This window comes from Nomascus leucogenys, chromosome 14, assembly GCF_006542625.1.
Source record: "Nomascus leucogenys isolate Asia chromosome 14, Asia_NLE_v1, whole genome shotgun sequence".
Taxonomy (NCBI): domain Eukaryota; kingdom Metazoa; phylum Chordata; class Mammalia; order Primates; family Hylobatidae; genus Nomascus; species Nomascus leucogenys.
Genome location: NC_044394.1, coordinates 85,866,095 through 85,887,923, shown reverse-complemented (window position 1 = coordinate 85,887,923; position 21,829 = coordinate 85,866,095). Strand labels below are relative to the sequence as shown.

The 21,829-nt window shown below is 53.0% G+C and overlaps 1 protein-coding gene across 1 annotated transcript in view; it reads left to right on the top strand.

Annotated features, from left to right (window-relative positions):
- Positions 1 to 21,829, top strand: part of RPTOR (regulatory associated protein of MTOR complex 1) — a 412,605-nt gene that overhangs the window by 278,959 nt on the left and 111,817 nt on the right. The window contains exons 10-11 of the mRNA XM_030827216.1: positions 7,460 to 7,535; positions 14,722 to 14,823. Of these exons, the coding sequence (XP_030683076.1) occupies positions 7,460 to 7,535; positions 14,722 to 14,823 (178 nt within the window). The remainder of the gene's footprint in view (positions 1 to 7,459; positions 7,536 to 14,721; positions 14,824 to 21,829) is intronic.

Genomic DNA, 21,829 nt, shown 5'->3' with positions numbered 1-21,829 from the left:
CTCTCACTGCCACCAAAACATTATGTCAAAAAATGGGGGTTTCTCAGTCTGTATCAGTTCACTATGTGTGCAAAAAATTTATCGGAATGAGTTTAATGGTAGTAGACCACCCCCCAGTTCTGGGTGCTGACAGTTTGTAAAAGGCTCTTTCCAGGTGCTCTGCCGAAGCCACTCACGCACGGCCTTCTCACGCACGGCCTTCTCACGGCATCGGGCTGCTGCGCCCCACCATGCCCCCACGCTGGGCCACCTTGCACGGGCCGCTGCTGTCCAGTGGCTTCGAAAGGAGCTTGGTAGTTGAGGTGAGATCGCAGGTGCACCGCTCCTCAGGAATGGCAGAGACTTCCCATGATGGGGAGCATCATTTTCATCTTTTTTTTTGGAGGCAGGGTCTCGCTCTGTCACCCAGGCTGGAGTGCAGTGGTGTGATCTTGGCTCACTGCAGCCTCAACCTCCCAGGCTCAAGCAATCCTCCTACGTCAGACCCCCAAGTAGCTGGGACTACAGGCACGCGCCCAGCTAATTGTTTTGTATTGTTTGTAGAGATGGGGTTTCACCAGGTTACTCAGGCTGGTCTTGAACTCCTGAGCTCAGACAATCCACCCACCTTTGCCTCCCAAAGTGCTGGAATTAACAGGTGTGTGCCACCGTGCCCAATAGGGAACATCATTTTAAAGCAGCTCTTTGCTTCCCAGCGGAGATTCCGTAGCAGCCGTGTGTTGTTCTGATGTGTGTTTTCCCAAATCTGCTACACAATTAAGGTGTTTAGGAGGGAGGAGAGGCAAGCACAGAGGTTTGGCTTGCGCTAGCTCCACGTCCTTCCCGGGTTTCAGAAAGGCATGTACTTGCCCTTGCACTGCTCAGAGACCAGGCCCCAGCACTGCCTCCTCTCCATTCCCCACGGAGGCTGAGACGATTCCTCAGTCCATCTCACCCTGAGAAAATCCCACTCCCATAAGGCATTTGATTCTGTGGAGTCCGTCATTGCAGAATTTTACCTCCAGTCTGTCCTAGGCGTGTTCACATTTGAAGTCTAATTCTAACTCTTAAACACTCTCACCACGATCCTTAACACGAGTGAGTTTACTAGTCTGGACACAGGAGGGAGGCTTCTGGAAGACTGGGAAACCCCAGGCCTTCTTAGATGTGAGCAGTCCTTGCCGCTTGTGATAAATTTGATGCATCACTTTATCACTGTCCATCGGAATCCCGCCGAGGCTCTGGAGGCAGAGATGTCAGATCTCTGATGACAGTGAACTTCCACGGGCAGCAGCATCTCCCTGTGTATCCCTGTATATCACTATGTATCACTGTGTATCCCTGTGTGTCACTGTGTATCCCTGTGTGTCACTGTGTATCCCTGTGTGTCGCTGTGTATCCCTGTATGTCCCTGTGGATCCCTGTGTGTCACTGTGTATCCCTGTGTGTCACTGTGTATCACTGTGCACACAGTAAAGTTTAACAAGAAGCCAGTCCATTCCACCATGTTACCACGTTGCAGATTTAGGGAGGCATTAACCACACAGAGTTGGTAATCGCTTTATTTTGGAGGGCCTTTATGCTGAGATGAGGAATATGTTGGTACCTGGCTATAAAGGCTTGAGCCAGGTGGATACGGAGGGCATGCAGCCAACACCCCTCTTGAGACACCGGCTTGGTTAGTGTGGAAAAACTCCATTGAATGGTTTGCCTTTCTCTCTGGAGGTAGTTAGGTGTGCTAGTTGAAACACCCGTTCGCTGGGAACCCATGATCCAGGGGCTTTACAAATGGGCATGTGTGAGCATAGGCAGCATAGGCTGCCGTGGCCCCAGGGGTCAGGGTGCAGGCGGCTCCTGTCTTGGAGGCTTCCATTCCCCGTGGAAGCTCGTGCTGGCCACTGGGGCAACGTTCTCGCAGGTGGGAAGGCCGCGAGGAGTGGACGAGGCAGCTCAGGCCTGGGGGACAGACTTAGAGCTCACATGCCCATCGCCCCCCTGTCCTGTGGCAGTGTCTGGTCCAGCCTCATCCAGGGAGGGAGGGAATGTGGCCTCCACCTTGAGTGGCATGTCCCAGCTCAAATCCTGTTCCTTGACAAGGGCAGGGAGGGAGGCACAAAGGAGTGAGAAGCGGTCCCAGACGCATAGACGGAGAACATTCGGCTCAGAAACAGAATCGTGCTCACCTCTGTTACTAGATCTTGCTAACTGCAAGTGAGGACTGAGCTGCTGTGGAGGTGGGCTCCTCGCCATGGGAGCATCACTGGGGGCTCTGCAGGGCTGTCTGCCACGAAAACAATGCCCAGAGCTCTTTCCTCCCCTCATCAATAGACCAAAGTGTGTACATCCCCAGGGAGCACACAGGAAAGGTAGCAGAAAAGAGCATTTGGAATAAATAATGTACAATCTAGCTATTATACTCCTTGGGTGGTGATGGAGAGGTTGAATTTTTAGCAAGAGGAAAAAGGGAACAAAGCCTAACAAAAATTGAGGTTAAAACATAAAGTGATCTGCATTGACACTTTGCTTCAGGCCGCGGCAGAGTGATGAATACTCAGAGCCAGCTTCCTGTTTAATTTTTGATGCAAAGTCATCGGGGAGTCATTCTCCTTCACTTCCAATTTCAGGGGTCCTGAAACTCTGCGTTTCTCCGCGGTAATAACCTGTGCTTTCTGTTCCCGGGGCGGGCGCCGCTCTGACTGATCAGTGCAGATGGAGGCTGTGCGGACTTGGACGGCTTTCCTCCAGCCCACCTCCTGGGCACCCGCCATCTCAGGGCTGTTTCCTGAAAACCCAGCTCTTGCCTGGATGACATGTTTTCCAGGCGAGTGACTCATCAGAGCAGCCAACAGCTTAGAAAGTCCCTCTGCCCCCAGCTGCCGGAGGGGGAGGAGCCCACGATGCAGATGAGCTGGTCACAGCTAATCACAGCCTCCTCCCCTCAGATCTGCACTCCAGCACTCCAGCCCTGCTTCTCCAGGCAGCTTGATCACAGGCTGTGGGAAGTGCTAATCCAGACACCTTCCCGGTCCCCTCCCACCTTCTGCTGTCGTGTGCTGCCAAACCTCACAGGGCTGGCTGCTGCCGAAACCCACCACCATGGTCTCTCGTGTTTACATAGGACCCACTTTCCCACTTGTCTTTAGCTGGGAATCCCAAATTAGAGCTGCAAGTTTGTGTTGATTTTACTGTAGAAAATGCAGCCAGTTTTAATCAACAGATAAATGTTCATTAGCGAATACCGTTGTTCTGTTTAAAAGGTTGCCGTGCGGGCCGGGTGCAATGGCTCATGCCTGTAATCCCAGCACTTTGGGAGGCCACAGCAGGCAGATCACCTGAGGTCAGGAGTTTGAGACCCGCCTGACCAACATGGTGAAACCCCGTCTCTACTAAAAATACAAAAATTAGCCAGGCGTGTGGCGCATTCCTGTAATCCCAGCTACTCAGGAGACCAAGGCAGGAGAATCACTTGAACCCAGGAGGCGGAGGTTGCAGTGAGCCAAGATCGTACCACTGCACTCCAGCGTGGGCGACAGAGTGAGACTCCGTCTCAAAAAAAAAAAAAAAAGGTTGCCATGCAATTTTAGAATTTAATGGGTAATCTGGCCCTTTAATTTGGTTAAATAAATAAATAAATAAACCACCCACGGCCCCGAGAGGGCCCCTGGCTTGCTCAGCAGGCGGTGCCAGGGTGCGAGCTCCTCCCAGTACCTCCGTCTTCCCTGCCTTGCTCTGAGTGGCGCTGTCCTTCGGGCTCAGGCCAAGCCGTGGCTTGAGGTTCAGGGCCGCTTCACTGTGTGCTGATAATCAGGTTCCAGCGTTTGTCTTTCAGCGGTTTGTAGGCGTTCTTTTACATCCTTTCTTCTCATTAGTACTTGAACAAAGTTCTTTTCCTCCTCTCATGTAGACAGCTCTGCCTCGAGTCCACGGCCCTGGGTAGCCGGACGGCCCCGAGAAGCCTCCGCGCATCGTCCGGGCGCCGAGCCACAGCCCTTCCTCCTGGGCTTTGTCTCATCCCCGCAGCCTCCTGAGCCTCTGTGCATCAGTGAAACCAGAACCATCTGGGGCTGCTTTTCTGGTCTGTGAAATGTGGAGCTGGGTCAGTCCCCGCCTCCCACCCCTGGGCTGGATCCAAGTGGGCTCTCAGCCTTTTAGGAGCACAGCGTCCCACTGCAGCAACATGGGTCACGTGTCCAAGAGAGATTGTCACCTGTGGCTCTGACACAGCTTTGCTGGGCGGTATCCTGTCCGGTGTGCCGAGCAATGTCTCCAGTGCAGTTCAGGCCTTCAACACCAAGCGAGTGCCTTGGAGAGCGTGCGAATAGGCTTTCCGGGAGGCACAGTTCCAAAGGCGCCTCGCCCAGCACTGACCGAGGCCACACCAGGTGCCACGCTGGACTTCTCAGCCCACGGCCCGAACACCCTCTCTGCCCTCCTCTCGCCTCCACCTCCCCTAACTTGTACACACTTTCTTCTAACTCCTGAAGCAGAAACTTTTTATTTGATTAAATTCAAGGAATCTTTATAGAGTTTAATTGCAATAATTGACTTTGCTTCTGTCTTAACAAAGAGTAAAATCTCCCTCAGTGCTGCTGAATACCATTTGCCTGCAGCTGGGGATTTACTGGGCATATGGGAGCTATTTATTGCACGTACTTTGAGGCCATTTGATTATCTCCTGATTGCTCCTTAACTCTATTGGCAGGGGAAGGGCATGTTTGTGCAAAGAGGGCCAGTCTTGGGAAAATTGAAATATATTTCATATATTTGAAAGTGAAAAATTGCTCTTTAGTCCCTTTGTTCATCTTAAATTTTTACTTTTTTTTCTGGATTTTAACATTTTTCATTCTCGTTTTGGTCCTTTACTAAGACATTGAGAAAATACACCCTTTGACACGGCAGCACGGAGTGTCATTAGCCTAAAAAATAACACAGAGTCCTCGAGTCTCTTAAAAAATTACCCAGGAGAAAAGAGCACAGCGCTAGCAGCAGAATCCATTGTACTGATCATCCGTCGGTTTCCACAAGGAACATATTTCTAGCAGAAAAGGAGAGTAGGGCTGAAGGGATTGCTGTCCTTCCTCCATCTCTACGACGCAGGTTGAGTGTCCCTAATTCAAAAATCCAAAATGTTCCAAAATCCAAAACTCTGTGAGGGCCACCACGCTGCCACAGGTGGACAGTTCCCCTCCCGACCTTGCGGGCGCAAACTTTGTTTCATGCACAAAATTGTGTACAATTCGCTTCAGGCTGTGTGTGTAGGAGGTATGTGAAACATAAATGGAGTTTACTCTTAGACTTGGGTCCCATCCCCATGATTTCTCATTATGTATATGCAAATATTCCAAAACCTGAAAATATCAGAAACCCAAAACACTTCTGGTCCCAGGCATTTTAGAAAAGAGATACTCAACCTGTATCCGCGGAAATGAAGACTGTGCTCTGTGGCCGTGCCGAGAGTGAGGTGATTATTCACTTCCAGTTTAGAGTTCATGTTGGATGTTGTGGCAGGAGGACAGCAGCTGCCTCTGACTGACCCCTGCTTTGTGTCAGCCACTCTGCAAGGACGCTGTGAGGGAGACATGATCATGAGCCCATTTCACAGATGGTGAAACGGATCCTAGAGAGACAGAGCCACGCGCCCAGAGCCACACGCTCAGTTTCACCAAGCGGCCTCCCACACGGGCTCCCTGGCCAGGCGCTCATCCTCTGGATGAGGCAGCGAGGCAGGCAGCTCAGCCGCGCCCTGGGCAGGAGCTAGTGGGTAGCAGAGCTGGGAGCAGAGCCCAGGCTCGTGGCTCGCGGTCAGACCTTCTTTTCTTCCCTCTCTCCTTGTCGAAACTCACACGGGGCTGCTTATGCATAGAGGATGCTTTCCTGCTCGCCCTCACTCTCATTTAGCCAATGCATATCGAAAGCCTGCTATGTGCCTGGCACTGGGAAAGAAGTTGGGTACGGCTGGATGCCAGGGCACCTGCGGGATGTCTGTAATTCAGCGTGTGGCTCTGTGGCCTTGGGCGCGTGGCTGTCTCTCTAGGGTGAAACGGTCTCATGATCATGTCTCCCTCACAGTGTCCTTGTAGAACAGCTGACACAAAGCAGGGGTCGGTCAGAGGCAGCTGCTGTCCCTCTGCCACAGGGCTGGAGATGTCGGAGGTGCTGGGGTGTGCCAGGCCTGGGGTACCATGAGAAGGCCAGAGCCACAGAAAGGTTTAGAGGGGCCGTGTTAGAGCCTCCGAGAAAGCTCACAGGGCAGCTGGCCTGGAGGGAGGTGCCGGCAGAGGGGCCCATTGGGAGGGGGCTGTTAGGACAACACGGAGGCTCTGGCAAGGCCACGTTAGGAAGGTGGCGATGGTGGCTGGGGATGCCCCATAAGGCTGTTGCCTACAGCTGGGAATCCCAGGAACTGGCCTGGAGGTGTTAGGTCCAATTCAGACTGCCGGCTGGTCCTACAATAGAATCAGGTGTGGAGCTCTGGAGAGAGGTGTGAGGCTGTTTTAAATAGTGTCTGGGGGTGTCAGTGAGCAGGTGGGAGTGGGCGCCCTGAGCAAGGATGAGAGCAGGCAAGGAGAGGGCTGTGGAAGCTGCAGTGGCACGGCCCTGAAGGACGGGGTCAGGAGCCCAGGGAGGAGGCTGTCTCGTGTTCACTGTGACGGGAGGGAGCCCGGAGGAGAAAGCCTCGTAATGTCCAATGGGGAGAACTCAAGAGGGACAGTGTGGTCGGTTACTGTGACAAGGAGTCTCGACATGGGAAGCACATCACCCGGGTGGTCTGTGGAGCCACTGTGGCTTGGGGGGAGCAGCTCTATGCATGGTAGGAGACCCCAGACTGCAGGGTGCCTGGTGAGACCTACAGGGAGGTGGCAGGAACTGACTGAGCAGGTGGCCGCCCACACCAGGGAGCAGCGGAGGGGAGGCAAGGGAGGGACAGAGATGGGCCCGACGGCACCATCACAGCGCAGAGCTCAGCCCTGACCACCAGGACGCCTTTCCCTGACTGCACACTGACTCCTCCTGATGAGGCACTTTGGCCTGGCCCCAGTGTCTCTCCCACGTCCCTCCAGGACACTGCCCCATAAGAGCCTGTGCAGAGACTGCAGCTGCTTAGAACACATGGGCTGCCACTACATGGGTTCCAGTCACAGTCAGAAACCACAGCAGAAAATGGGAAGCATTCCTTAATTTTTCCAGGCTTTTTTCTCATTTTATTTTAAAGAGAAAAAATGTGACAAAAAAAAATGGGGAGGATGCTGGCAGCACCAGCGTTCCTGGCCTGCACTCTCTCCTGGCCTCCCCTCGGACGTCTTCTGCAGCCCAAATCTGAACAGCAGTGAAACTGTAAACATGCCCCCCACCAGCTGCCATGGCCTCTGCCCAGACCCTTGCTGCCCAGGCTCAGCCAGCTCCTCCTGTGCCCTGTGAAGTGGCCTCTTGAGGAAGCCCGTCTGTAACGCTCAGTGGGTTTCCTCTGTTCTCTCTGCAGGCAAGCCTGGGACCTGGCTGTTGACATCTGTCTGTCTCAGCTGCCGACGATCATCGAGGAAGGCACTGCGTTTCGGGTGAGTCCCTCCAAGGGCACCCTTGCCCTTCTCTGGGCACCTGGACTGCAAAGCCCCCAGACTGGGGGTGGTGCCCAGGACTCTTGGGTGTCAGAGATTTTGTTCACCTGCCTGGAAAAAATGTAGTTGCCAGAGTTGAAAACATCGAGTCAACCAGGGTTTAAAGTTAGACTTTGAAAGAATCAACTTTTAAAACAGTCCTATCTCAAAATTTTGCTAGTACAGATCTGCCTTTCTTAATGCGGACTCACTCCCTGTGAGCGGTGATCATGTTACACTTTCTAGCCTTTTCACCACATATGAATTGTGGATCTCCCCCAGTCCTCTGACTCTCAGCCCTGTGGGACAGTGACCCATGGAGGGTTTGGTGCTGAGCCCTGGAGGGGCATTCTGCCCCCGGCCGCACTGCACGGGCACTGGAGAGCTGAGCTGCCCTAGGGCAGAATCTTGGTTTAGTCGCAGCACCTGCAAGTGAGGGTGGCCCCGGGCCTTCGCAGCAGCTCCCTAGGACCCCCTCGTGGTTTCTTAATGAGCTTTTGCCTTATGTGAGGCATCGAGTTTGAAAACAGATAAATAAGACGGAGGCCCTGCCCTCCAGAAACCCGTGAGGAAAGAGGAGCCTCTCACATCCATGCAGAATGCAAGGGAGGAATCGGCAAGAGGGTGCGGCAGACACGGGGAGGCCAGGGATGGGGGAGGCAGCAGCCTGGGCAGAGGCAGGAGGGGACCAGCACCCCCGCCTCCCACTGGGGCCACACCTGAGACACCACCGTGTCAGGCCTCAGAGCCACAGAGCCTAGCTGTGCCACCGAGGGCAAGTTTGGTCGCCTCCTGTGTTGCGGTCTCCTCATTTAAGGGAGGGATTATGGCGGTATCCAACCCCAGGGGCGCTGGGAGGACAAAGGGAGTTAATGTAGGAAAAGTGCTTTGGACACAGCTCAGCACAGGGCCCTTGGGAATTCATGTGCAGGCACTGCCCCAGAGCCAGCTGTCACTGATGCGAGGATGCCAGCCTCCAGCCCAGGGCAGAGGCACCGATACTCAGGAAGGGTTCCGTCCACTGCACAGACTTTTAACTTTTAGTGCACATCACAGCCGTCAGGGAAGCGTCTAACACATGCAGTCAGGAGCCTGGGTGTGCGTGCGTGCGTGTGCACGTGTGTGTGGGTGTGCGTGAGGTGTGTGTGGGTGTGCGTGAGGTGTGTGTGATGTGCCTGTGTGGGGTGTTTTAACTCCTCAGATGATTTTGACATGCCCCACGGGTGGGATGACTGGGAAAACGGCCTTTTAAGAGGGCTTTCTTCTCTTTTATAATCTTCTGTTACCCTCCCCTTATTGCTTGATTTTTTGGTAACATTTGATTGTGAAAATTTTCAAACCTACAGCAAAGTTGGAAGAAATTTACAGTGAGCACCCCATGCCCACCACTTACTTCTACGCCATCTTTGTATTCATGGGGTATTTTCAAGGGCATTGCAGACCGCCCCGCATTTTAAACAGTGAGACTGAAGCCAGCTCCCCTCCATGTGCTTGGCATCAACATTGGGCTTCTAGACAAAGGCCTTCCCTCCCTTCCTGCTGGCCCACAAACCTTGGGGGCAATGACAGGGTCTCCTGCAGAGTGGCAAACCTTCACAGATGCCAACTGCCCACCCTCAGCCTGCCAGAGTGGCCCCGGAGTGCCTGCGCTTTTCCAAAGAGCTCTGGGCCTGTTGCCGCAAACAGATATTTGGGAACCTTCGGGAAACTGGCCTTTCTGTACTCTCAGCGTGGCTTCACTCGGTTCTTTTAAGAGATCAGAACAATCTGCTTTTATATAAAATAATGCAGTTTCTATTTGCATGTGTGCTCTTTCTAAACGAATGCTTAGGTTTCTGTGCCAGGCATCTTTGCCAAGTTTCTTTTCAAGGATTTTACTCTATCTGTGCTAAACAACTAGGATCAATATTCTGCATTTGGGAATGATTTCGCCATGTTGGGGTGTCAGGACAAGCCGGGGATAACTGACGTGGACCACACACTAGGTTCCTTTTGTTTTTATCTTATTGGAGGTATAATTTACATATAGAAAAGCATACACGTCATACACATACAGCTTGGTGAATGTTTCAAGCTGCGCATACTTGTGTAATCACACCCAAATCAAGCAGCCCCCATGAGCCCCCTCAGCGCCCCTCTTAGCTCCTCCCTTCCCCAGCAGTGGCCGCTTTCCTGCCCAGTTTTGTGCTTGGATGCGTGGAGTCAGGCAGGGTGTAGTCTCTGTGCCTGCCCGCCATCACTCAGCATTGTTTGAGTAAGCTCACTCACTGCACTACAGCTCACACTCACCGCACCGCAGCTCACACTCACCACGCCGCAGCTCACACTCACCACACCACAGCTCACACTCACCACACCGCAGCTCACACCACACCGCAGCTCACACTCACCACGCCGCAGCTCACACTCACCGCACCGCAGCTCACACTCACCACGCCGCAGCTCACATTCACCACGCTGCAGTTCACACACAGCACTGCCGCTCACACAGCACCACAGCTCACACTCACTGCACTGTAGCTCACACTAACGGCACCACCACTCACACGGCACCACAGCTCACTCTCACCACGCCACAGCTCTCACCGCACCGCAGCTCACTCTCACTGCACGGCAGCTCACACTTGCTGCAAGGTGGACACCATTGAGTGTCCCAACATTCATGTGTCCCTTCTAGGGCCACTGGGTGTTTTCAGTTTTCAGTCCTCACTAACAGTGCTGGCTAGAGCCAGACTCTGTCACATCAGAGCCTGAGACAAAAGGGAATTCTGTCCTCCCTTTGAAAAGGAGAATATTGGTCCTCCCTTTGAAATGTCGATATCTTGTTCAGTATGGATTTTTGTATTAATTTTTATTTTTGTAAAATTGCACTAAAATATCATTTGTCTTGATTACTGATTTTTTTTTTTTGGTACCCCACCCGCTAGCACCAATTCTGTGCCTAAAGCCAAGGCCTCCCCTTCCTAGATGTCCTCCCGTTCAGGGGCTGCTCCCTCCTTCACATTTCTCAGAGTGATCCTTTGGGGTCCCAGGGTTTGCCCATATTCAGCTTTAACAGACGCTGCCAGAGCACTCTGCAAAGTGGCTGAGTCAGTTTACACTCCTGCCTGCAGCATTCGAGAGTTTTAGTTGCTATTTATTTATTTGGCTATTATGGTACAGTATGAAAAAGATATTTCCTTAAGAGCTAATCGTGTATTTCCCTGATAGTTAATAGAGCATTGTTCCATATTTTTATTGGCCATTTGTGGTTCGGGCTTTTGGTATCCTATTTTATGAAACCTTTATTTCCTCTGAGATGAGCATTCTGAGCAGATGCTACGCTCTTTGTCAGCTAGTAGCCTTTGTGTTTCCCTTTCACATCTGGACCTGCATCTGCTCACAGTTCACGTCCCCCGTGAATGCTCGGCTTACTGGTGGTGTTTGCACCGAGGATCGTGTCCACGTGGCTGCCTCTGTTCTCTCCTTTGCACTGAGGACCGTGTCCACGAGGCTGCCTCTGTTCCCTCCTTTGCACCGAGGACCGTGTCCGCGTGGCTCCCTCTGTTCCCTCCTTTGCACTGAGGACCGTGTCCGCGTGGCTCCCTCTGTTCCCTCCTTTGCACTGAGGACCGTGTCCACGTGGCTGCCTCTGTTCCCTCGTTTGTCCCTTTGCTCACTTGTTCTTTGCACCAGGACCACACAGTTGTAATGACAAACTCTACATGACACTTTCTAAGCTGGTAGACTAAGTCCCACAACTTCGTTTTTTTCCCAAGGTTGCCTCAGTTACTTTTGGTCCTTTGCATTTCCATGTGAATTTTACAATCAGTGTGTTAATTTCTGCAAAGAACCTGCTGGGTTTTCATTGAGATTACAGTTAATGTACAGATTGATTGGGGAGAAGTCACCACCTCTATAATATTGAGCCGTCTCCTCCCTCAACATGGTTGTAAATGGTATCGTTTAAAATTTCACTTTCTGATTTTTCTGTACTAACAGTAACATAGAACCCTATCAAAATTGAGGTTTTCAGAGGCTGAGGCAGGAGAATTGCTTGAACCCAGGGGCGGAGGTTGCAGTGAGCCAAGATCGTGCCCCTGCACTCCAGCCTGGGCAACAGAGTGAGACTTTGTCTCAAAAAAAAAAAAAAAAAATTGGTTTATTGAGATAGGAGGAGAAGCCAGAATGATTCCCATGCAGTAGAAAGCTCGGGCTAATTGACTTTCGGTGGTGTTAAAGAGAACCCTTCTGCAAACGGAGCAGCCGTACGGGGGGTGGAGAATGTCCCTACAGAGCCGTACAGAGGGGTAGAATGTCCCCTTGGCAGTGAACTTTAAGTCCCCTCTTTAAGCCTCAAGCTCGTCGTAAGTGGCAAATGTATTGTGCCGCTGTCAGGACGGAGAGCAACCGTCTCGGAATGTCCAGACGGTGAGAAAGGTGGCAGGTATGCTCAGGTTGTTGGTAGCAGAAGTCCAGCCAGACGGGCTCCACTTAGGTGCAACTCGGAGGCTCTCAGCCTCTCAGCCGGCCTTCCCGTTTTCAGTCTGCTGCCCATGTTTTTAGAATATGCCAAACTGCCTGGCACACAGGCTGGCAACAGAGCAAAACTCCCGGCATCCGAATCGCCCTGGGAGAGCCAGGTGTATGGTCCTGGCCGGGCAACCCAGACGCTCAGCCCAGCGGGACCTGTGAGCTCTCTGTCCCGCTGAATGGACTTCGCTCCCCTCCACGCAGGGGCCAGCTCAGGAGCTCTTCATGGGGTGGAGAAAATCTCAGAAATTTGGCGCAAAACATCAGCCCTGTGAATCATGGGTGGAGACACGGGCCGCTCTCGAGATGTTTTCCGGAACATCATATAAAGTGCTGACCACTCTTCCGTGGTTGGTTGCTCTAATTTGTCAGCCTCCCCGTGGCTTTAGGGAGCTTCTCGGGCCTCACCGCGCACCTGCCAGGCAGAGGTGTGCTTTTCCTTTTTTGTCAGTTTGAGGTGAATAGTCAGGAATTTTTCTCTTTCTGCATGGAGTGGTGACTCCAGCAGTGAGGAACATGTGAAAATCCGTCAGGCAAAGCTAATGTGAAAGAAAGAAGAGGTGTAATTATCTGAATTACCTGACTTCTATTCACAGACTCAAGCCTTCTCTAACTCAGGAGAACTACGTTCTCACAGGATGTGGAGGAGAGGGTACTTAACAAGATTTTTTTTTAACCAATTTATGAATAATTCACACTTGAAAACAGGCAAATCACTCTGGGGGCTCCATGCCAACTCCACAGGTTGCCCTCCAAGTGTGATTAACTTTCTGTAAGCTGGCTGCACAGGAGCACGGATTCCTACGTGGTGAATGTTCTCAGCTGACTTTTTAAGTGGGGCCACGGGGCTCTGCCCGCCAGGCTCCTCTGTGGAGGCTGCCGAGAGCGCTCCTGGACTTGGGCGCACGGAGGCACCCTCTCCTGCTCCTGGCGTTCGCCTGTCCACGTGTGTGCACATTCACTGGAACTCAGGCACAGCTGACCCAGGCCAGATGAGCGGAGGGAGGGTTCCTCCCGACCTCCTCTCACAGAGACACACACCTCCAACTGTGGCTACCCACCTTCCCCCTGAGCAAAATCAAACAATGTAGGGAAGAGAGGATAGTGGATGGGAGAGAGAGGCTGGTAGTTGTTTTTGTTTGTTTGTTTGTTTGTTTGTTTTTAATTCTTTGTATCTGGGGCTCGGGGAAGGCAGAGCTGTGTGAAGTGGAAGTGACTCTCCGTGGAGGGAATCAGGCCAGACTGTTCCTGCCTGGCCGCTCAGTTCCGAGACCTTCCAACGGCAGCCTCCCCTGCAGCCTTCATGCCCTCCAGCCGCAGGCCCAGCAGCCCTGCTGCCCACCTGCTCCACGGCACCCAAGCAAATCCCCCTCTACTCTGTGCCTGCACTCACATGGCTGGGCTAACTGGGAGCCCGGGCCCACCCGGCGTGGCCCACGGAGAGCTCATGTCACCCCCTCGAGGGGCCCTGATGCCGCCTGACATTCTGACCCCATGCATTTTTTTGGTCTCCCTCATCCACGCGCTTTCTCTGTCCAGCTGCAACCCCTCCTCCCGCCCTCACCCCAGAGAGTACCCTCGTTTCCCATTTCACTGAGGAAACAAGAAGCAGTCACGCGACCGCCTCTGCCGGGTCCTCCAGACCTCCCCCTGCTTCTCTGCATCTGGGCCCCCTTGCTTTGCCCCCTGCCTGGTTCCCCTGGGGAGCAGCCCTGCTCTGCCAGCCCAGCCTGTGCATCCAGTCCTGTCCCCCAGTCTGCCCGAGGATGCCCTCCAGCAGCCTTTCCCCACCCTCCGTGCCCCTAGCTGGGTCTTTCTCACCAGCGTCCTGTCCCCATTACTCCACATCTACAAAAAGCACTTCCTGACCCTATGTCCCTCTCCAGCCACCACCTGTCTGTCTTCTTCCCCTTTGCAACCAAAACCAAATTCACCCTGTCTCGAACCCACTCTGGCTGCGCTTTTGCCCAACTCCAGAGTGTTCTCGCTGCTGATCCAGGGCCCAGTCAGCTCTCCATCCTTATCTCGCCTGGCCCGGTGCTGGTTTGTGGCTCTGCCCTGGACATTGCTCCCTGGCGTCCAGACCTTTGAGCTCTGCTTTCCCTCCACTGCCAGGCCTCACCAGCCCCAGCGCAGCCCCAGCCCATCTCCTTGGTCTCCGTAGCAGAGGCTCCGTCCTGGGTCCCTTTCCTTTCTCACTTAACTTAGAAAAGATTCACACACCATGACTCCCAAGCGTGTCCCCAGCCAGACTTGCCTGCTGATCCATACACGCACGGAGTCCCCTGCCCCCGGCATCTTCACTCCCTTGTCCAGCCACTGTCGTGAGCACATGTCCACTGCTGGTTCCCAACACACTCCGCTTGCGGCCCCAGCTCGGTGCCCCAGCCAAAAGCCTTGGAGTCATCCTCAGCTGCCCCTTTCTCCTGCCTGCCTCTGGTCCCTTTGTGCGCCCCGCAGGCTCTCCCTCTTTGGCGTGCCCAGAGCACCCACTTCTCAGCCGCCTGGCATCCTCGGGGCCCTGCAGGGCGGGCCCTTCATGAAGGCTTGGATGCCTGGCAGGTGGCACGGGTGGGCAAGACCAGGCCGTCTGGGAACATGGCCCTAACAAGCACCTGTTCTGCTTGCCCTGCAGCACAGCCCGTTCTTCGCCGAGCAGCTGACCGCATTCCAGGTGTGGCTCACCATGGGCGTGGAGAACCGAAACCCACCCGAACAGCTGCCCATCGTCCTACAGGTGAGTTTCTTCTGACCAGGCCAGAAAGCCAGGGTCCTGCAGGAAGGAAACCAGATGCCTGCACAGCCCCGGGAGTGCCTTCTCTCTCCCTGAGCCCTCTGGGTCTGTGACATCCCAGCCCCTCTGCCCCGAAGATGACCGCGCATGGGCAGGTGGCATTCGGGCAAACGGATCACACAGATCCAATCAGGAGTCACTGGGCTGATCGCACATTCATTCCTAAAGGGTTTCCTCTAAAGCCATTGATTTCCCTCCTCCACCCTCAGATAAGTGTAAGTTTGGGACTGGGGAGTCATCAGCCAGTCCATCATCCCCCTCTCCCCTGGCTACCATTTCCACTTTAGGAATTGCTGAGATTCAGCTACAGATGGGCTTCGCTTCAGAGCAGGCTCTCGACACCACTGCCTCCTTCTCTTGGGAAGGACAGGAGCTGGCAGTGAATCCGGGAGAGGAGGGAGGAGGCTCCCTGAGCAGATGCTGACTGGCGAAGCGGGCGGAGCAGGCTTTGTGGCCCAGCGCCGTAGGTTATGCACTGAAGCACACACAGATCACCGGCAGCCCTTCCCTTGCACGGGGCTGTCACAGCTGCTGTAACAAATAGGCCCTTTTGGGGCACGCCCTTCAGATGCCAGTGCCCACGGGGCCCGTGTCGTGTCAGTGCTGTTCACGTGCAGACCATGACCTGTTCATGGGTTGGGAGGTCAGCGTCGTGGGTCCTGCTGGCTGGTTTTTGGTCACTGAGATAGGATGAGAGGCCACAGAAATTGAAGAGTTTGTCATGGGTAGTGAAGTTAGAAAGATTCCACAGAACTTTTGTTTCAGTGAATGTGTGTTTGTGGGGAAGTGTGTGGGCTGGGTCAGAGTCAAAGGAGTTTAAAATCCACTGGTCAGTGTAGATATCAAGGTCTAAGAACTCACTTTAAAAGCTGGAAAAGTGTTTTTGTGATTGGGGTGGTGCAGTTGGACTTTGGCGAAGAGCTGTGCATGGCCGTGGGGAGGGGCCGCCCAGCAGCAGGCAGGGAATGGGCAGGCCCCACCCTTTTCGGTTTAAAGCTGGGTGACTCCCCCCACACATAGGAAGAGCCCCACCTCCGGGTGTGGTGCCAAGTTCTGAGAGTCGGCAGAGTTGGGTCCTTGCCTTCCTAGAAAGCAGATTGGGTGGCGGTGCCTCCATGGAGAGGGGCGTGAGTGGCGCCCCCCACCTGCCCTGCTTCCTTCCAGAGCTCGCGCCTTCCGGTTAGGGCCGCTCACCACACTGACGGACAGCACACCAATCTTCACTAGACCAGGTGTTCATCCCGCCTCTGAGAGATCATTTAGAAAACCGGGGCCAGTTTATCTTCGTCACAGCCATGGCCTCAGCAGCCTTCCCTTCCGCCGTTCAGTCTGTGCTGCAGCAGTGGCAGCCAGTGTTGCAGGCGCGCTGTAGGACTGAGGCTTCACCTTGTTCAGGACTTTGCCCCAAGAATCTCAGCCAGCGAGAGAGGAGTTGGGAGAAGGAACAGTGCACATAGACATGCTCAAGACATCACCGCCGGCCTGTCCTCACTGGCATTGTCTCAGGCGGGCAACAAAGAACCAGTGTGCCAGCCGGCTGCCCTGGTGTTATGATCCCAGCTCCTCAGTAGGCCAAGGCGGGGAAGAATCACTTGAGCCCAGGAGTTCAAGGCCAGCCTGAGCCACATAGGGAGACTCCATCTCTACCAAATAAAATAACATTGTACCACATTCCACAGTATGTATTTCTGCTGCTGTTGGTATATTATGACGGCTGGTTTTTGGACATTGTAAAAAGAATGCAGACGTTATTACTGTTCTTCCTGTATGCACCTAGATTCATTTAAGACTATCCTGAGATTGCAGAGTGAGGTGTAAACAGATAAACAAGCTCATGTTCAAAACCAAGAACATGCAGTGATAGCAGCAACACAACCAAACAACATTTGATGAAGCCTGCGTTTTCGCTTCCTGCGACTGCAGAAAGGCAGCCGGCTGTGTGGCCACGGGTGACCGGGGGTGGCCGCAGCGCAGGTTGCCCATGCTGGGCCCCATGGCTCTTGTTGGTCACCTGAGTAATCAGGATGTCCCTCAGAAGACACTGGCTCTCCTACTGACCTTCCTACTATTTGAGCAATGTGATGGAGTAAAATTGGCCCTCTCCAAAGCAGGACCCGATGCCAAGCACGTTAAATCCAGTTCTTTTGGGTCCAGCAAATAATCTTCTTGTAAATGGCCTTCTGTTGATTACTTCCATGTTCCCTTGGCCACCCACAGTCCCTCAAGGAAAGAGAAGACGTGCTGGAGGCAGCTTTCTGATGGCGACGTCCGCGAAGACAGCTCTGGTCAGAGCACGGGGCATTTCCCAGGTGGTTTTCCAGCCGGTGTGAGGGGCAGGTTCCTCCTTCTGGAGGGTCTGTCTCCTGGCTGTGCCCAGCCGGAATCAATGGGCAGACCTCCACCTAACAAGAAAGTAGGGAAAGGTGAAGTGTAATGGGGTATCGGCTTCATTTGCTGTACCCGCCCCCCTGCCCCGGGGCTGGCTTCTTTCTCGTTAACTCGGCTCACTTCCCCGCACTTTCTCTTAAGAGCCTTTATTTTTGCCAAAGCCTGGACCCTATTATCCTTAAGTTATTCTCTAGTGCCTTGGCAAGTCAGAAAACATCACTTAAGGGAAAGGGAATTTTCTTAAACACCTCCTAGTTTTCCGAATCCCTGCCGCTTCATCCCTGAGCCAGAGGCAGTAGCTGGTGGCCCTCCAGGGTCACATGCGGTGTCTCATCGGGTCCAGCTGATTCGCAGCCCCTCCTGTAAACGTGAGCATGGAACAGGCCTTTCCTGCTTTCCAGCCTCAATATCCTCTCTGCCTTTTAAAAATACAAATCAACAGAGAAACAAGAAGGAAGATACAATGTTTAAAAAAATTGCTGTTTTGCCCAGACCCTTGATTGATGGTGTCCATTTTTTTGAGACGGAGTCTCACTCTGTCGCCCAGGCTGGAGTGCAGTGGCGCGGTCTCGGCTCACTGCAACCTCTGCCTCCTGGGTTCAAGCAATTCTCTGCCTCAGCTTCCCAAGTAGCTGGGATTACAGGCACCCGCCACCACGCCTGGCTAATTTTTTGTATTTTTAGCAGTGACAAGGTTTCACCATCTTGGCCAGGCTGGTCTTGGACTCCTGACCTTGTGATCCACCCGCCTCGGCCTCCCAAAGTGCTGGGATTACAGGCGTGAACCACCGCACCCAGCCCTGAACACCGTCTTCTCATGAGGAGCTCTGGACTCTCGTGGCCTGCAGGGTGCGTTTGCCCTCTGGCTTCGGCAGCTCGCCTGGAACTCAGTGCTGTGTGCTCCCCACAGGTGGCTCAGGAAGCCCAGGCAGGGGAATGAAGAGCGCCCAGGTTATGGAAGAGAGGGGAGAAAGTGACTTTTCTTCTTTTTTCTTTTTCAGGAAAAAGGTGACAGTGGTATTTGCGTGTTCATTTATTTACTTGGCTCTTTTTCTTTTCAATAGATCCAGGGGATAAGGGTGCAGGTTTCTTGTATGTATGCACTGCGTAGTGGTGAAGTCTAGGCCTTGGTTGAACCTGCTACCCACATAGTGGGCATTATACCCCATAGGTAATTTCTCAGCCCTCAGCCCCTCGTACCTTTTGGAGTCTCCAGTGCCTTTTATTCCACCTGTGTGTCCCTGTGGGCCCGTTTTTTAGCTCCCACTCACTTACACGTGAGAACATGCAACAGTTGGTTTTCTGTTTCTCAGTTATTCCACCGAGCGTAATGGCCTCCTGTTTCACCCATGTTGATGCAACAGACACGATTTCACTCTTTTTCTGGCTGAGTAGTACTCCATGATGCACAGACACTTCCGTTTCTGTTGATAGGTGATCTCGGCTCACTGCAGCCAGAGCTCCGCCTCCTGGGTTAAAGTGATTCTTATGCCTCAACCTCCCAAGTAGCTGGGATTTCAGGTGTGCACCACCACACCTGGCCAAGAGTGATTTTATAGGATGAAGTTTTAGTCCCTTTTCCTAGATGTCACAAATCAGTGTGAGCATTTCATTAGGAAGTCTATTTGCTCTCTCTCCGTGCATCATTTTTTTAAAAATAGAATGTGGGGTCTGAAAGCACAGGATTGTTATCAGGTGACAGCAGAATAACAAACTAGAGTGATATTATACATACCATATACATCGGGGACTCCAAAACCACCCTGCTCCTCAGGTGCCCCAGGCACCCTGGCCTGCAGCACCCGGCACTCCAGGGCTGGAACTGGAGAATCTTTTCTTATGAAGCAGCTCTTCCAGTATGCCTGTGTGCGCACTCTCTTTGTATACAAGGCAAATGAAATTTGATAACCTTAGCAATTCTGTTTTAATTTGGTCGCCTCAGCTGGATTGCAGTGGTGTGATCATAGCTCACTGCAACTTCCAACTCCTGGGGTCAAGCCACCCTCCTGACTCACCCTCCTGAGTAGCTGGAACTGCACGCGTGTGCCATCATGCCCGGCTCATTTTTGTATTTTTTGTAGAGATGGGGTTTCACCATGTTGGCCAGGCTGGTCTCGACCTCCTGGCCTCAAGCAATCCTCCAGCTTCAGCCTTCCAAAGTGTTTGTATTACAGTATTGAGCCTCCATGCCTGCCACCATGATTAATCTTTAGTTTGGGTTACCGCAGGTGGAAAATAAATCTCAGTAACTCATTCAGCTCACCATCATTTACTTCTATAATTTCCATAGATCCTGGGATGGTCCGAAACAGGAGATTTTTGTTTTTGTTGTTTTTAAGTACAAAAACAACATTGGCTTTTTTTCTAAAAGCCAATCCTATTTTAAAAATAACTTTGCTTTGTGTTGGCTTCGGTTTTTAAAAAATGTAAATCAACAAAAGGTGGCAGGAAGATGATGTAATGTTTGAAAAAAAAAAAACAATACTCTTTATTGATGATGTTTCTTTGCAAATGAAATAATTGCAGCACCAAATCCCATGCTGCCCACGGACCTCTGACGCCGACTCCCAGGCAGGTGAGCCACCGAGGCCCCTGCGTGTGTTTCATCAGCACCTGCAGCTCCTACAGTGCGACACTCGGGACCACGTCATGAGTGATTATGTAGTGATTGTGAACCAGTGTCCCATTTGCTTTTGTTGTTTGTAAGGAGCACATTCTAAGGAGACCTTTATTGCTAGGCTAGTGTCCTGGTAAAACAGTAACAGGAACTGGCCTTGATTAGACCCCTTCGCCCCATCCTGCCACTTCTTCCATTTGTTCTGCAACTGTTTACCTTAGAAACAGCTTTGTCCTTATTTATAGTGTTGGAAAAAACAAAAAAAAATCAGAAAACAATCTTTGTAAGCTTTAGATCTGATGATGTCTTTGATTTCTGATGATTGCAGCCATGGCGAGACCTGCCTCCTCTCCTCTCCCTGGGTCGTCTAGAAACTCAAGCCTCAGGCAGCCTAGTGTTTCCTACACACAGAGTCAGTCCTCAAAACCCTGGGTGGTGGAGACATCCGGAAGCCGAACACTACAATGCTGACATTACATCCACTGGACACCTTGGTGCACACAGCTTTGTGCTAGACACTTTACGGACTCTGTCTCATTGAACTTTGAGAATAAGCCCAAGTCAAGTACTATTGTCTCTGTTTTTCTTGATAATGATATTGAAGTTTCCAGAAGTTAGGAATCTAAGCCAATAATTGGGCAGAGATGGAGGCAGGGTTAACATCAGGTTAGCCGGCTCCAGAGCCCGTGCTTTTCCACTGACTGGCCCCTCAAACCTGAGTTCCAGGCAGCAGTGGCATGCGACAGCCCTGGAGTTCAGCATGGGAGAGGGATCCGGTTCCAGTTCACATATCCCGCGAGCAGTCCCACGTTCCTTTCCCAGCCTCTTAATCAGAGACTCAGCATCGCCAGCATGGGGAACCTGCCACTCCTGGGTCCATGGTGAACCCGGCGTGGGAGCTGGCTCCGGGCACATGGAAGGGAAGTGAGGCCGCATTCCCACTGCTCTTTCTCTGCCCCCAAGGCTGGACATGTTGGGATCCCCTCCGTACCCTGTCTCCTGCCCCTCCAGCCTGGCTAGCCCCCTCTTGCTGCCACCTGTGACCTTCCCTGTCCCCTCATCCTCCTGCCAGTGCTCTTCTCCCCCAACAGGGAAGCTCCTCCCTCTCCACGGCTCCCCAGGGCCCATGCTTCTGACTTGGTGGCTACTCCGTGGAAGTCATGCTGGCCGACCCCCAGGAGCATGACCCAGGTGGCCGCCATCTCCTCTCCCCTCCCCGCTGTCCTCCACCCTCACTGGCCTCCTCGTCCCTTTCCCCTGACTCTCTTGAGGGTTTTCAAACTCATCCCAAACCTTCTCTTCTAGAGTTTGCTTTCCTTTACCCCTTCTACTCTCAGCCTCTGGCCAGCGCTGCAGTCTCTTCCTCCCCATCTCCATCTTGGCACCCTGGTCAAACCCACCCCCTTCCACTCGCCTCCCCCACTTCCAGCCTCTTGCCAGTCCTGTCCCCAAAGCAAGCACACTGGACCAGTCACTGCTGCTTAACATCGACTGGTGGCTTCTGGATCTCAAGACAAACTGACCTCTGCACACCATCTGCAGGGCCTTTCCCTGTCTGGCCCCTCCCCTATCACTGACCTCAGTCATACTGGTGGCCTGTGCATCCTCAGACACCCGAGCTTTTCCAGCCTCTCCACCTGCAACGCGGTAACCCCCTCATGTCACCTCCAGGACCTGCTGCCCAGCTGTGTCCTGTGCATCTTCTCCTGGGGGGAGGGAAAACCTCCGAGGCCTGCAGAGAGGCCAGGTCAGGGCCTCCCGGGGTCTGTGTGTTTAGGCATGGCGATGGGGCAGTCATTTGTTTAATGTCTGTCTCCCAGGCCACATGAAGGATGGGCGGGGTGGTCCCTACTGTCCGTGGTCATTCTCCTAGCACCCAGTGGAGCACCTGTCCCATAAACACCCCTTGGATAACTGAGGCATCGTGGATAGAAATGCTGTAGG